General features: G+C 39.9%; 2 protein-coding genes across 2 annotated transcripts; both read left to right on the top strand.

Moving 5' to 3' along the window:
* The first annotated feature begins 3,766 nt into the window (after positions 1–3,766).
* LOC145682159 (histone-lysine N-methyltransferase SETMAR-like) lies at positions 3,767–4,321 on the top strand. Its single transcript, XM_081753748.1, has one exon. The coding sequence runs from the start codon at positions 3,767–3,769 to the stop codon at positions 4,319–4,321; it is 555 nt and encodes a 184-aa protein (XP_081609874.1).
* Positions 4,322–12,347: 8,026 nt separating this feature from the next.
* On the top strand, positions 12,348–12,899 carry LOC145682158 (histone-lysine N-methyltransferase SETMAR-like). The gene has a single exon (XM_081753747.1). It carries the CDS (start codon positions 12,348–12,350, stop codon positions 12,897–12,899), a length of 552 nt encoding a protein of 183 aa, XP_081609873.1.
* The last annotated feature ends 348 nt before the right edge of the window (positions 12,900–13,247 follow it).

Raw genomic sequence — 13,247 nt, 5'->3', positions numbered from 1 at the left:
CCCATATACAAACTCATGTAATAATAGCACTTTCTGATATTTTTAAATACATGTGAACTCCAATGGGTTCTTTCAGAAACAATCAGAATTGAGCGCGTTGTTACATGTACGATGTCGAATCATAAAGTAAGTTACACTAGCTCGCCGAGAGAGCATGCCGTGTGTATCGTGACTGTGGCCAATGCGGGCAAGCTACTGTAAGGCGCGCTATACACTACGAGATCAATCCTAAGAAATATCTTAGGATTTATCTTCGGAAAAATGTTATGACATATCTTGTAGGAAATCCCATCCTTTTTGTGCCATACACATGAAGAGTTTTCCTGTCTGACCGAATGACGATTATCAACATTGTGAAATAGTTCTATTTAATAAAAGTACAAAGTTGAAGAATTACTATGCTAACCACACTGCACATCCTACTGATATTAATACCAGGCGCTATATTGTTAAATTGGATACCTCTAAAAAAAGAAAAGAAAGAAAAAAGCATAGAAGTCAGAAGGGTGCTGGTATACTTTTGGCGCACCACATTTTAGAAGATTTACAAGTAAAATTCAATACTTTGCATGAAAAGACATATTTATAAGGAACAAATTTCTGCAAGCAACAGAATTAAATACAAAGTAATACATCTGTATTTTATGTTTACAACTGTAGGGTTACTAGTGTAAAATCATTATGTTTTAACGACGGGTAAAATAGTTGAGGGACAATGTTTAGCAGAAAGGGTCCAGCTAATTTTTCTAAGAAATGTTACAATTTCGGTAGTTTCTATTCACATTAGGTTGGTTCAGGTTAGTTACGGTTAGGTTATGTTATGTTAGATTATATTAGTTGTCCAGCACAATTTTCAAAGTGAGAGAATTTTGCTTACTTCTATTAATATTAGGTAGCTTAAGTTAGTTAATTTCATTAGGTTAGATTTGGTTAGGTTGTGTTAAGTCTAAGTACTTGCATCTTCCATTTCTCCTGTAAATTTCGTATGTTTTGCCTACTTCTGGACCCCTTCTGCGAAACATATACCTAAGTGAGTGCATATGAAAGATGACCGGTGATACTATTTTCAACCACCGGTGTATTTCTGCATAGTTTACAGAAGCTATAATTTATGTTTACAAGTGGAGGGCTACTACCACGACAAGTGCTATTCAAACTCGTATCGTTGCCAAAACCCACTCGTTTTGTGGTCTCCCGTTGTGCTGTGTGTGCAGAGCGAGCTAGGTTCAATGGTTCACTCCAAATTGGAAGAGCATGCAGCGATCGGATTTTTATGGGCTAAACGGCTCAATTACACGAACATTCATCGTGAAATCACTGCTGTATATGATGAGCGTGCAATATCTCGCCCAGATATTGTAAAGTGGTGTAAGCAATTTGACGTAGGATGCATGGATCTCACGGACGAACATCGCGATGGCAGGCCCGCAACATCCAGTACCGTTGTAAATGTTGACCGTGTGGATGGGATCATTAGAGAGAATCGGCGCATAACACTGCATGAATTGAATTTCGTATGGTAGTGTGTGCACCTTGGGTTTCGTAAACTTTGTCAAAGATGGGTCCCATGTCTGTTCACTGATATTCACAAGGGACAACGTTTCCAATCGTCACTGGCATTTTTATTGTAGGCGGTATTCTGTGGTGGGCAACGAGTTTCTGCGGCGAATCATCACGTGGGTTCACCACTTCACCCCTGAGTCAAAGAGAACATTGATGGAATGGGTGCACACTACATCACCACCACGAAAGAAGGTCAAGGTCCAACTTTTAGCAGGAAAGGTCATGGCGACAGTGTTCTTTCACATTGAGGATGTGGTGCACGTGGAATTTATGCCGCAAGGCACGACAATCAAAGCGGCTTCATATTATCAAACGTTCCACCGATTGCGTAAGCCAATTAAAGAAAAGCGACGGGGAAAATTGAGCGCTGGTGTGATTTTGTTGCACGATAATGCAACCCCTCACACGGCTCGCCAAACGTCCGAACTGCTGCAACGATTCAAGTGGGAGGTATGACAGCATCCTCCATACAGTTCGCACTTAATGGCATGTGATTATCGTGTGTTCGGTAAGCTGAAAAAGGATCTCGGTGGACGACGATTCCGAAACGATGAGGAGGTTAAAGCAGCTGTCTCCAGGTGGGTTACATGCACTGGAGGTAATTTTTATGAATCCGGAATCGAAAAGTTGGTTGAGCGTTGCGAGCAACGTTTACAGTCTCTTGCTTACTATGTGGGAAAGTGAATGTACAGTGTATATTGTTGGTGCCATGTTGTCAATGTGTAGGTGGTTTCATAAATAGCTGGGATTTAAAGTACAAATGTAATTAAAATAAATAAGAAAGAAAGAAACTGCTTTTCGAGGAAATACGTCCATTTAACAGCATATGTTAACCCGGTGTCTAAGGGTTAAATAATTTACATTATTTTCAATGTGTTGGCATTAATAAGTCCTAACCATACGAATGTCTCAGATTTATTTCATCTTGAAATATTGCGAAGGTAGCAAAACATATTGGAGAAATATGATAATGAAACTCCTAGCTCATGTTTCGAATGTTTTCGTCGAATGTACACAGGCGAAATTACCTTGAGAATAGTTCCTCTCAACACCCTTTCTAGGCCCTTCATGGGCTAATAGCTGGAAACGGGTTATTCTAATAATAAAGTTGAAAAATACGCTGGCCCAAAGTTGTTTAAAGTTGAAAAATACGTTGGCCCAACCTTGTTTAAATAAAAAATTGAAAAATACATGGGCCCAACGTTGTTTAAATAAAATTGAGAAATACGTTAGCCCAACGTTGTTTAAAATGAATTTTGGCCAACCAACAATTTGACGTCGTAAACTTTCATAGAACTTTCGACATCGCACTCTTTATATTATTATGCCTACCCCTTTCATGGGGATTATGTTGGCAAATGATTTTTCGCAACTACTTGACAAAGAGATCCATTACAACGTTGGGCCAACATAGTTGTATAGGCTCTTCCCACTGATGGGCTTGCTACTAGTGGTATAGAGGTATTAAAATTTTATGGGAGTTTCACAATGAGCAGATGGTTCTTAGCCTTCAATCCTTTTTGGAGTTATTGGTGAAATTACTTGGAAATGGCAGTTACAGACTTGTCTACCACATATTGGTAAACTTGTATTTTCCTTTATCCCAAATATACCATATAGGACATCTACGGTTGTAAAATCTTATCCGAGATACATCGGATACGGGACTGTTGAGAATAATTCTTCATTCCTGTATATCCCGTAACGGTAAGTGTACGTTTCACATAGATTTCGGCAACTACAGGAATTGATAGAGTCAGTACCAGGCGTCAGCCACACTTATCCCCAGATTAAAACAACTCCATTTGTCTACTACTGTTAGCGTGACATTTCAAGCCCATAGGAACACAAGACGACAGTAGGCTACTGCTACTCATGTAAATGCTGTCAGAAATTTACGATTACAGAAAATGAAACGTTAAAAAAATGAAATATCACACATTGTTTGTTATTTGGTATAATTGTCAAATACAAAGGACACTAGGAAAGTTTTATAATAGAACAGAACGGATCATCATAGGAGTTTGCAACTTAGACATGTCCAAACCTGCACTGTAGAAGTTCTAGTCATTGCCTCACAGTTGATTTTCAGGTGTGGCAGTGAAAAGAGGTGGAGATGTCGTTGTGGTCAAAAACTGAATACCGCACAATTTTGCGCTACAATTATGAACATGGTTTAAGTGTTGATCAGTGTTAAGAGGAAATGACTCTTGTGCTTGGAGAGGATTGTCCTAATCATACAACGATATTTAGGTGGTACCGAGAGTTTCAAAAAGGAAATTTCAGCCCTGAAAACGCTCCAAGGTCAGGGCCATCTTCAACTGTGACTGAACAAAACATTGCTACAGTAAGGAAAATGCTTGAGACAGATAGACGGGTTACCTACCATCAAACAGAGGTATGCTTGGGTATTAATGAACCAGCAGTTTGTGCTATTTTCGGCGATCACCTTCGAGTTAGTAAGCTTTGGGTACCACATAACTTGACCGACGAGCAGATGGCACACTGTGTGTCAATCTCTGTCAACAGTATTGTGACACGCGACGAAACTTGGCTGCATTACTATGACGTCCCGACCAAGGCTCAAAACAAAGTGTGGGTGTTCGAAGATGACAAGACCCCCGTGGCTGTTCGAAAGTTCACATCAGTGAACAAGAGAATGGTGGCGGTATTGTTTAGTGTGCGAATGCGAGGAATATCTGCTCAAAGTCCTTACAGCTCTGAAACAGTTGCGCCCAAACTCAAGGATGGACACTAGGGTGGGCCGAATTTAAACTTTTTTCGAAAATCGGTTCAGCGAAACGGTTAGACAGTGTCTTTTAGTGGGCTAAATGTACCAGATTTTTTTTTCAGAATTTTTAGTCAACGCCTTCATGTGCGCATCGAGATTTTATGGAAACGATATGCAACACGCACTACACGATACTATATTTCACGTTTTCGGCTTTGTAAAATGCATACATTATTGTTTCTTTTGGAGTCAATCTTAGGGACAGCTTGAACTATACATAATTCACCTTCCCAAAGCCCACTTATCTGCAGCTCTTTGCTTAAATTGGCTAAATTTCTACGCTTAAGGCAAGAATGTTGCGTTTTTTTATATGTATGTATAAAAAAATTGATTTATTTTTTTAGCCTAAGAGTAGAGTTTATTTTATTATTATTATTATTATTATTATTATTATTATTATTATTATTATTATTAATAATATTAATAATAATAATAATAATAATATTAGATCATTTATTCTTAGGCCAAAATAACCTAGAACTCAGCACGAAGAGACGACAGCACTTCGAGTTCCGCCCTCCCGCTCTGTTTAATTTTCTGCTATGGCCTTGTTGTGTCCTCACTTACTTGCTTTACTTTTGTAGATGCCATAGTCTTTTTTCGACCCAAATGTTGTCATTTCCTTATGAGAAAGCAAGACATAAGCGTATGAATCCGTCGCGACTTGCCGGCCCATACATGGATTTAGAAGCTTGCGTCACCAAACGCACCATTCGCTCTACTGCTTTGGTATGGCACGGAAACGCAGTTATTTCTTCTCCGGACATTGTAGCAGACTTAACATTTTCTTCAATCTCGTCATCGGAGAGCATCTTTATGAGTGGAGGTTCTGTTGGGGACAAGGTCATCCACTGTACCATGTCGTAATAATCGTCAGCGTGAAAATTTATTTTAGGAACTGAATTCTCGTTTTTTTTTTTTTATGTGGAGGGCCGCCTTAATCCTCCTCCAGCCAAGTGTACGAATTTTCGGACTAGCGTCCGTGATCATCCCATGAAACAAGTTTTTCGGGCGAACGAAGAAACTATTCGTGTGCAACATAGAGAATACTATCTGCTTAGGTTTTCTTGGTAGAAATTGGGCTAGTCGTCCAAAATTCCAAGAATGCCGCGGTCCTACACAGCACGAAGTATTTTGCTTGATGGCAAACGAGACCCAGGCGTACACCTTGACGGTGTATTGTACAGTCACGAACATTATTAAATGGAGGCTGAAGCCATTATTTCTTATGGCTCCAACCTCCATTTATTAATGTTCGTGACTGTACAAGACACATCAATGCATCGCCAAGGTCTCGCTGTGCTACTGTACGATATGCCGTGGTGAATCAACGTGACTGGACCAATGGACCGGGTTTCTTGTTCGCCAAGTTTTAAGAACAGTATTCTGAGGGAATTGTTCTGCACATTGCTAGTAAATATTGTTGGTCCGCACTGAGGTCTTCAACTTTTGCGAATTCATCCAACCAGTCAAGACTTATTGCTTGGTATTTTACAAAAGGCGCTTTCTCGCAATTGTCGAGGTTTCTTCCGATGGGTCCCGAAAGTATTTTCGGACACGATGTTCCCCCTTCGAGGTGTCTTATTAAGTGACGAAGCGGACGTTCATTAGCGTGAAGAAGACAAACGATTCATTGAAGTACTCGGTTTAGTTTTTTTTTTCAAACAAAGTAGAGCTCCGTTAAATCTTTCCGTGTTGATTGGTGTACCGTCGCAGCCAGCTGCTACCAACGTTGACAAATCAGTTCCTTTTTCATCCAGAAATTCGTGAACGGGCGCGTCGATGTGCTCTCCACTACTAGGCTTCGGCATGACGTGGCCCAAATATGTTGAACCTGATTCTTGCACTATTGTTAAGTTTTTTTCGATTTGCCATCGATGCCAATGTTTCCCTATTTTCACTTGCGTTAGGGTCTGGGGTTTTTTTCCATCGAAAACACTCCTCTAACAGATTTTCCGGCTATGTCGTCATTTTCTTGAACAGCTGCGCTAAATTTTCTCTTTTCTTTTATTTTAATCAATAAGAAGGTATTTACCCTCCGTTGAAATGACTCCTTCACCTTGAAGGGTTGCACTAGAGATTAGTGCAACTTCCCAGAGAAGAAATAAATGCATTTCCGTGCCATACCAAAGCAGTAGAGCGAATGGTGCGTTTGCTGACGCAAGCTTCTAAATCCGTATGTGGGCCGGAAGTCGCAACAGTAAAGTGGAAGTCGCTCCTTGGTGAATGTCCTGTCACGGTCACCAATTTAAAACTGAAATATTGTCGGTCGTCGTAATTGGCAAAGACTCTCGGTTGTCGCCATCTTGAAACTCAACTATGTCAGTTCGATAAACAAACTAAGCGAATTGTTAAATCTAATATTATTCATGTATTTCTTTAATGGTTATTCAATATCGGACTTCCGAAGAGAAAATGGACTGAACTTGTTGACCGCGCCTATAGCGACAACTCCCAGTCACGACTTCCCTTCAGTTTTAATTTAAATAGAGAATGTCTGATAAAAAGATATAGAAAAGTCAAGAGGATGATAAAGGAAGAAGAAGAAGGAAAAAAGAGGGTTAGAAAGGGCTCCTGATGCAAATATATATTATGCTAGAGATAGTAAAATACAAGAGGAAATGTTACAGGAAAGTAATATTGGATAGTCTATAGCTAAAATAGAAGATAAAAGAGGGAGGGAAAGAAGAAATAGAAACGAAGAAATACGGGATAATTATCGAAATATAGCAAAGAAGCTTGAATAAGTATTAAAGGTACAAATCTCTTGTCCATTTTCTTTTGCTGAGGTCGTGCCAAGTTATCAGTCCTTGTCCGAGGCTTTTGTGAATATTTCTGAACAAGTGCTTTTTTTTTTTTTACAGGATGAGGTTGTTAGCCCTACCCAAACCCCCAAGCTGGAGGACCACTCCTAGTCGGCTGTCCGCGACTGCTTATTCAGTATATTCGCAGCTAACCTCTATACCTAGAGGCCTTCTCCTCGATCCGCAACCTGTAGCCGCAGTAGCGCATTCGGTAAAACAGCTCGAGTTTGACCCGCGGTGGGGGATATATTTTTCCCCCATTCCATCCTCGTTCCAACGCTGCTCCCTGGTTTACCCTGCCTTTTGTGAAATTGGTATCTAGCACAATGTCGACCAGTGTATGGTGCTAAGTACGTCATTCCCAGTACATGCCATAATTAAGTATGTATGTGAAAGGGCCTTTATCTTTTCCCAATCCGTGGGCTCATTAGGCCTGTCCCGTGTAGGGGCTGCCGTTTACTTTTTTACTGTCAAGGGAAAAGTATTAAATGGTAAACAGGGGAAGGAGTTCACTTGTAGAGCTTACAGATTATTTCTAATAAAGAAAGCGGAATAGTTGTAATAGGTGTTCCACCCTGGAACATTCCTGAAAACAAGAGTACAAACTCCAGGAGTGGCATGGATGTATGTAAATTATGTACGTTGACTGATTGGTTATTTTGGAGTTTAGCATCCCTTTCAGAACCCAGGCTATACAAAACGTGGATTTGTAGCTTAATGTGAGACCCAAGCTACATGAATGTCCTTCAGAGATTGAACCTGAGATCCTGCGTCAAACACGCGTACGCTAACTGTGAGGAAGCCCTGTTAAATTATATACGTGTGAGCGAAATTGTACTTGCAAGGGACCATTCCGATTTGGTGAATTCAGTTGCCGAAAATGATTGCTAGCACTGGATTCAGCACCAAAAGTAACAGATAAAAAGAGGATGTTTCGTGGCAGACCGTGTACAGGTTGACCACTGTTGATTTCAATAGATGGTGTGCGTCAGAAGCCATATGTCACATGACCCCTTTCCCGTATATTCTTCTTGCGCTAAGTCCAACATGATAGCTTTCCAGATGTCCGCCTTGATTCACATTACGCCTATTCAGTGGAGCTCTACATATATTCCTTATATCCAACATTTGACCTCAATCCCTCGACTCGTTTCAAAATTAACATGGCATTTCTAGAAATTTTCTACGTTCTATCTTCGCCTTTTACCCTCATTTATTTCCCACCCTGTATACGGTTTGCCACTAAACACCATCTTTTTTATTTTATTTATTTATTTTTTGTGCTGAATCCAGTCATTAGCAATGATTTTCAGCAATTGAATTCACCAAATCGGAATGGTCCCTTGTCAGGTGGATACCGGAGAAAGTTTTGTCCTCCCGAAGCTCATATTTGAGAAATTATGAAGTCAATTATTTTATGTAGCCCATATACAAACTCATGTAATAATAGCACTTTCTGATATTTTTAAATACATGTGAACTCCAATGGGTTCTTTCAGAAACAATCAGAATTGAGCGCGTTGTTACATGTACGATGTCGAATCATAAAGTAAGTTACACTAGCTCGCCGAGAGAGCATGCCGTGTGTATCGTGACTGTGGCCAATGCGGGCAAGCTACTGTAAGGCGCGCTATACACTACGAGATCAATCCTAAGAAATATCTTAGGATTTATCTTCGGAAAAATGTTATGACATATCTTGTAGGAAATCCCATCCTTTTTGTGCCATACACATGAAGAGTTTTCCTGTCTGACCGAATGACGATTATCAACATTGTGAAATAGTTCTATTTAATAAAAGTACAAAGTTGAAGAATTACTATGCTAACCACACTGCACATCCTACTGATATTAATACCAGGCGCTATATTGTTAAATTGGATACCTCTAAAAAAAGAAAAGAAAGAAAAAAGCATAGAAGTCAGAAGGGTGCTGGTATACTTTTGGCGCACCACATTTTAGAAGATTTACAAGTAAAATTCAATACTTTGCATGAAAAGACATATTTATAAGGAACAAATTTCTGCAAGCAACAGAATTAAATACAAAGTAATACATCTGTATTTTATGTTTACAACTGTAGGGTTACTAGTGTAAAATCATTATGTTTTAACGACGGGTAAAATAGTTGAGGGACAATGTTTAGCAGAAAGGGTCCAGCTAATTTTTCTAAGAAATGTTACAATTTCGGTAGTTTCTATTCACATTAGGTTGGTTCAGGTTAGTTACGGTTAGGTTATGTTATGTTAGATTATATTAGTTGTCCAGCACAATTTTCAAAGTGAGAGAATTTTGCTTACTTCTATTAATATTAGGTAGCTTAAGTTAGTTAATTTCATTAGGTTAGATTTGGTTAGGTTGTGTTAAGTCTAAGTACTTGCATCTTCCATTTCTCCTGTAAATTTCGTATGTTTTGCCTACTTCTGGACCCCTTCTGCGAAACATATACCTAAGTGAGTGCATATGAAAGATGACCGGTGATACTATTTTCAACCACCGGTGTATTTCTGCATAGTTTACAGAAGCTATAATTTATGTTTACAAGTGGAGGGCTACTACCACGACAAGTGCTATTCAAACTCGTATCGTTGCCAAAACCCACTCGTTTTGTGGTCTCCCGTTGTGCTGTGTGTGCAGAGCGAGCTAGGTTCAATGGTTCACTCCAAATTGGAAGAGCATGCAGCGATCGGATTTTTATGGGCTAAACGGCTCAATTACACGAACATTCATCGTGAAATCACTGCTGTATATGATGAGCGTGCAATATCTCGCCCAGATATTGTAAAGTGGTGTAAGCAATTTGACGTAGGATGCATGGATCTCACGGACGAACATCGCGATGGCAGGCCCGCAACATCCAGTACCGTTGTAAATGTTGACCGTGTGGATGGGATCATTAGAGAGAATCGGCGCATAACACTGCATGAATTGAATTTCGTATGGTAGTGTGTGCACCTTGGGTTTCGTAAACTTTGTCAAAGATGGGTCCCATGTCTGTTCACTGATATTCACAAGGGACAACGTTTCCAATCGTCACTGGCATTTTTATTGTAGGCGGTATTCTGTGGTGGGCAACGAGTTTCTGCGGCGAATCATCACGTGGGTTCACCACTTCACCCCTGAGTCAAAGAGAACATTGATGGAATGGGTGCACACTACATCACCACCACGAAAGAAGGTCAAGGTCCAACTTTTAGCAGGAAAGGTCATGGCGACAGTGTTCTTTCACATTGAGGATGTGGTGCACGTGGAATTTATGCCGCAAGGCACGACAATCAAAGCGGCTTCATATTATCAAACGTTCCACCGATTGCGTAAGCCAATTAAAGAAAAGCGACGGGGAAAATTGAGCGCTGGTGTGATTTTGTTGCACGATAATGCAACCCCTCACACGGCTCGCCAAACGTCCGAACTGCTGCAACGATTCAAGTGGGAGGTATGACAGCATCCTCCATACAGTTCGCACTTAATGGCATGTGATTATCGTGTGTTCGGTAAGCTGAAAAAGGATCTCGGTGGACGACGATTCCGAAACGATGAGGAGGTTAAAGCAGCTGTCTCCAGGTGGGTTACATGCACTGGAGGTAATTTTTATGAATCCGGAATCGAAAAGTTGGTTGAGCGTTGCGAGCAACGTTTACAGTCTCTTGCTTACTATGTGGGAAAGTGAATGTACAGTGTATATTGTTGGTGCCATGTTGTCAATGTGTAGGTGGTTTCATAAATAGCTGGGATTTAAAGTACAAATGTAATTAAAATAAATAAGAAAGAAAGAAACTGCTTTTCGAGGAAATACGTCCATTTAACAGCATATGTTAACCCGGTGTCTAAGGGTTAAATAATTTACATTATTTTCAATGTGTTGGCATTAATAAGTCCTAACCATACGAATGTCTCAGATTTATTTCATCTTGAAATATTGCGAAGGTAGCAAAACATATTGGAGAAATATGATAATGAAACTCCTAGCTCATGTTTCGAATGTTTTCGTCGAATGTACACAGGCGAAATTACCTTGAGAATAGTTCCTCTCAACACCCTTTCTAGGCCCTTCATGGGCTAATAGCTGGAAACGGGTTATTCTAATAATAAAGTTGAAAAATACGCTGGCCCAAAGTTGTTTAAAGTTGAAAAATACGTTGGCCCAACCTTGTTTAAATAAAAAATTGAAAAATACATGGGCCCAACGTTGTTTAAATAAAATTGAGAAATACGTTAGCCCAACGTTGTTTAAAATGAATTTTGGCCAACCAACAATTTGACGTCGTAAACTTTCATAGAACTTTCGACATCGCACTCTTTATATTATTATGCCTACCCCTTTCATGGGGATTATGTTGGCAAATGATTTTTCGCAACTACTTGACAAAGAGATCCATTACAACGTTGGGCCAACATAGTTGTATAGGCTCTTCCCACTGATGGGCTTGCTACTAGTGGTATAGAGGTATTAAAATTTTATGGGAGTTTCACAATGAGCAGATGGTTCTTAGCCTTCAATCCTTTTTGGAGTTATTGGTGAAATTACTTGGAAATGGCAGTTACAGACTTGTCTACCACATATTGGTAAACTTGTATTTTCCTTTATCCCAAATATACCATATAGGACATCTACGGTTGTAAAATCTTATCCGAGATACATCGGATACGGGACTGTTGAGAATAATTCTTCATTCCTGTATATCCCGTAACGGTAAGTGTACGTTTCACATAGATTTCGGCAACTACAGGAATTGATAGAGTCAGTACCAGGCGTCAGCCACACTTATCCCCAGATTAAAACAACTCCATTTGTCTACTACTGTTAGCGTGACATTTCAAGCCCATAGGAACACAAGACGACAGTAGGCTACTGCTACTCATGTAAATGCTGTCAGAAATTTACGATTACAGAAAATGAAACGTTAAAAAAATGAAATATCACACATTGTTTGTTATTTGGTATAATTGTCAAATACAAAGGACACTAGGAAAGTTTTATAATAGAACAGAACGGATCATCATAGGAGTTTGCAACTTAGACATGTCCAAACCTGCACTGTAGAAGTTCTAGTCATTGCCTCACAGTTGATTTTCAGGTGTGGCAGTGAAAAGAGGTGGAGATGTCGTTGTGGTCAAAAACTGAATACCGCACAATTTTGCGCTACAATTATGAACATGGTTTAAGTGTTGATCAGTGTTAAGAGGAAATGACTCTTGTGCTTGGAGAGGATTGTCCTAATCATACAACGATATTTAGGTGGTACCGAGAGTTTCAAAAAGGAAATTTCAGCCCTGAAAACGCTCCAAGGTCAGGGCCATCTTCAACTGTGACTGAACAAAACATTGCTACAGTAAGGAAAATGCTTGAGACAGATAGACGGGTTACCTACCATCAAACAGAGGTATGCTTGGGTATTAATGAACCAGCAGTTTGTGCTATTTTCGGCGATCACCTTCGAGTTAGTAAGCTTTGGGTACCACATAACTTGACCGACGAGCAGATGGCACACTGTGTGTCAATCTCTGTCAACAGTATTGTGACACGCGACGAAACTTGGCTGCATTACTATGACGTCCCGACCAAGGCTCAAAACAAAGTGTGGGTGTTCGAAGATGACAACCCCGTGGCTGTTCGAAAGTTCACATCAGTGAACAAGAGAATGGTGGCGGTATTGTTTAGTGTGCGAATGCGAGGAATATCTGCTCAAAGTCCTTACAGCTCTGAAACAGTTGCGCCCAAACTCAAGGATGGACACTAGGGTGGGCCGAATTTAAACTTTTTTCGAAAATCGGTTCAGCGAAACGGTTAGACAGTGTCTTTTAGTGGGCTAAATGTACCAGATTTTTTTTTCAGAATTTTTAGTCAACGCCTTCATGTGCGCATCGAGATTTTATGGAAACGATATGCAACACGCACTACACGATACTATATTTCACGTTTTCGGCTTTGTAAAATGCATACATTATTGTTTCTTTTGGAGTCAATCTTAGGGACAGCTTGAACTATACATAATTCACCTTCCCAAAGCCCACTTATCTGCAGCTCTTTGCTTAAATTGGCTAAATTTCTACGCTTAAGGCAAGAATGTTGCGTTTTTTTATATGTA

Source organism: Thermobia domestica, chromosome 3, assembly GCF_964235325.1.
Source record: "Thermobia domestica chromosome 3, izTheDome1.hap1.1, whole genome shotgun sequence".
Classification (NCBI taxonomy): Eukaryota; Metazoa; Arthropoda; class Insecta; order Zygentoma; family Lepismatidae; genus Thermobia; species Thermobia domestica.
Note: the sequence above shows the minus strand (reverse complement) of the source record. Positions and strands in the feature narration are given on the sequence as shown.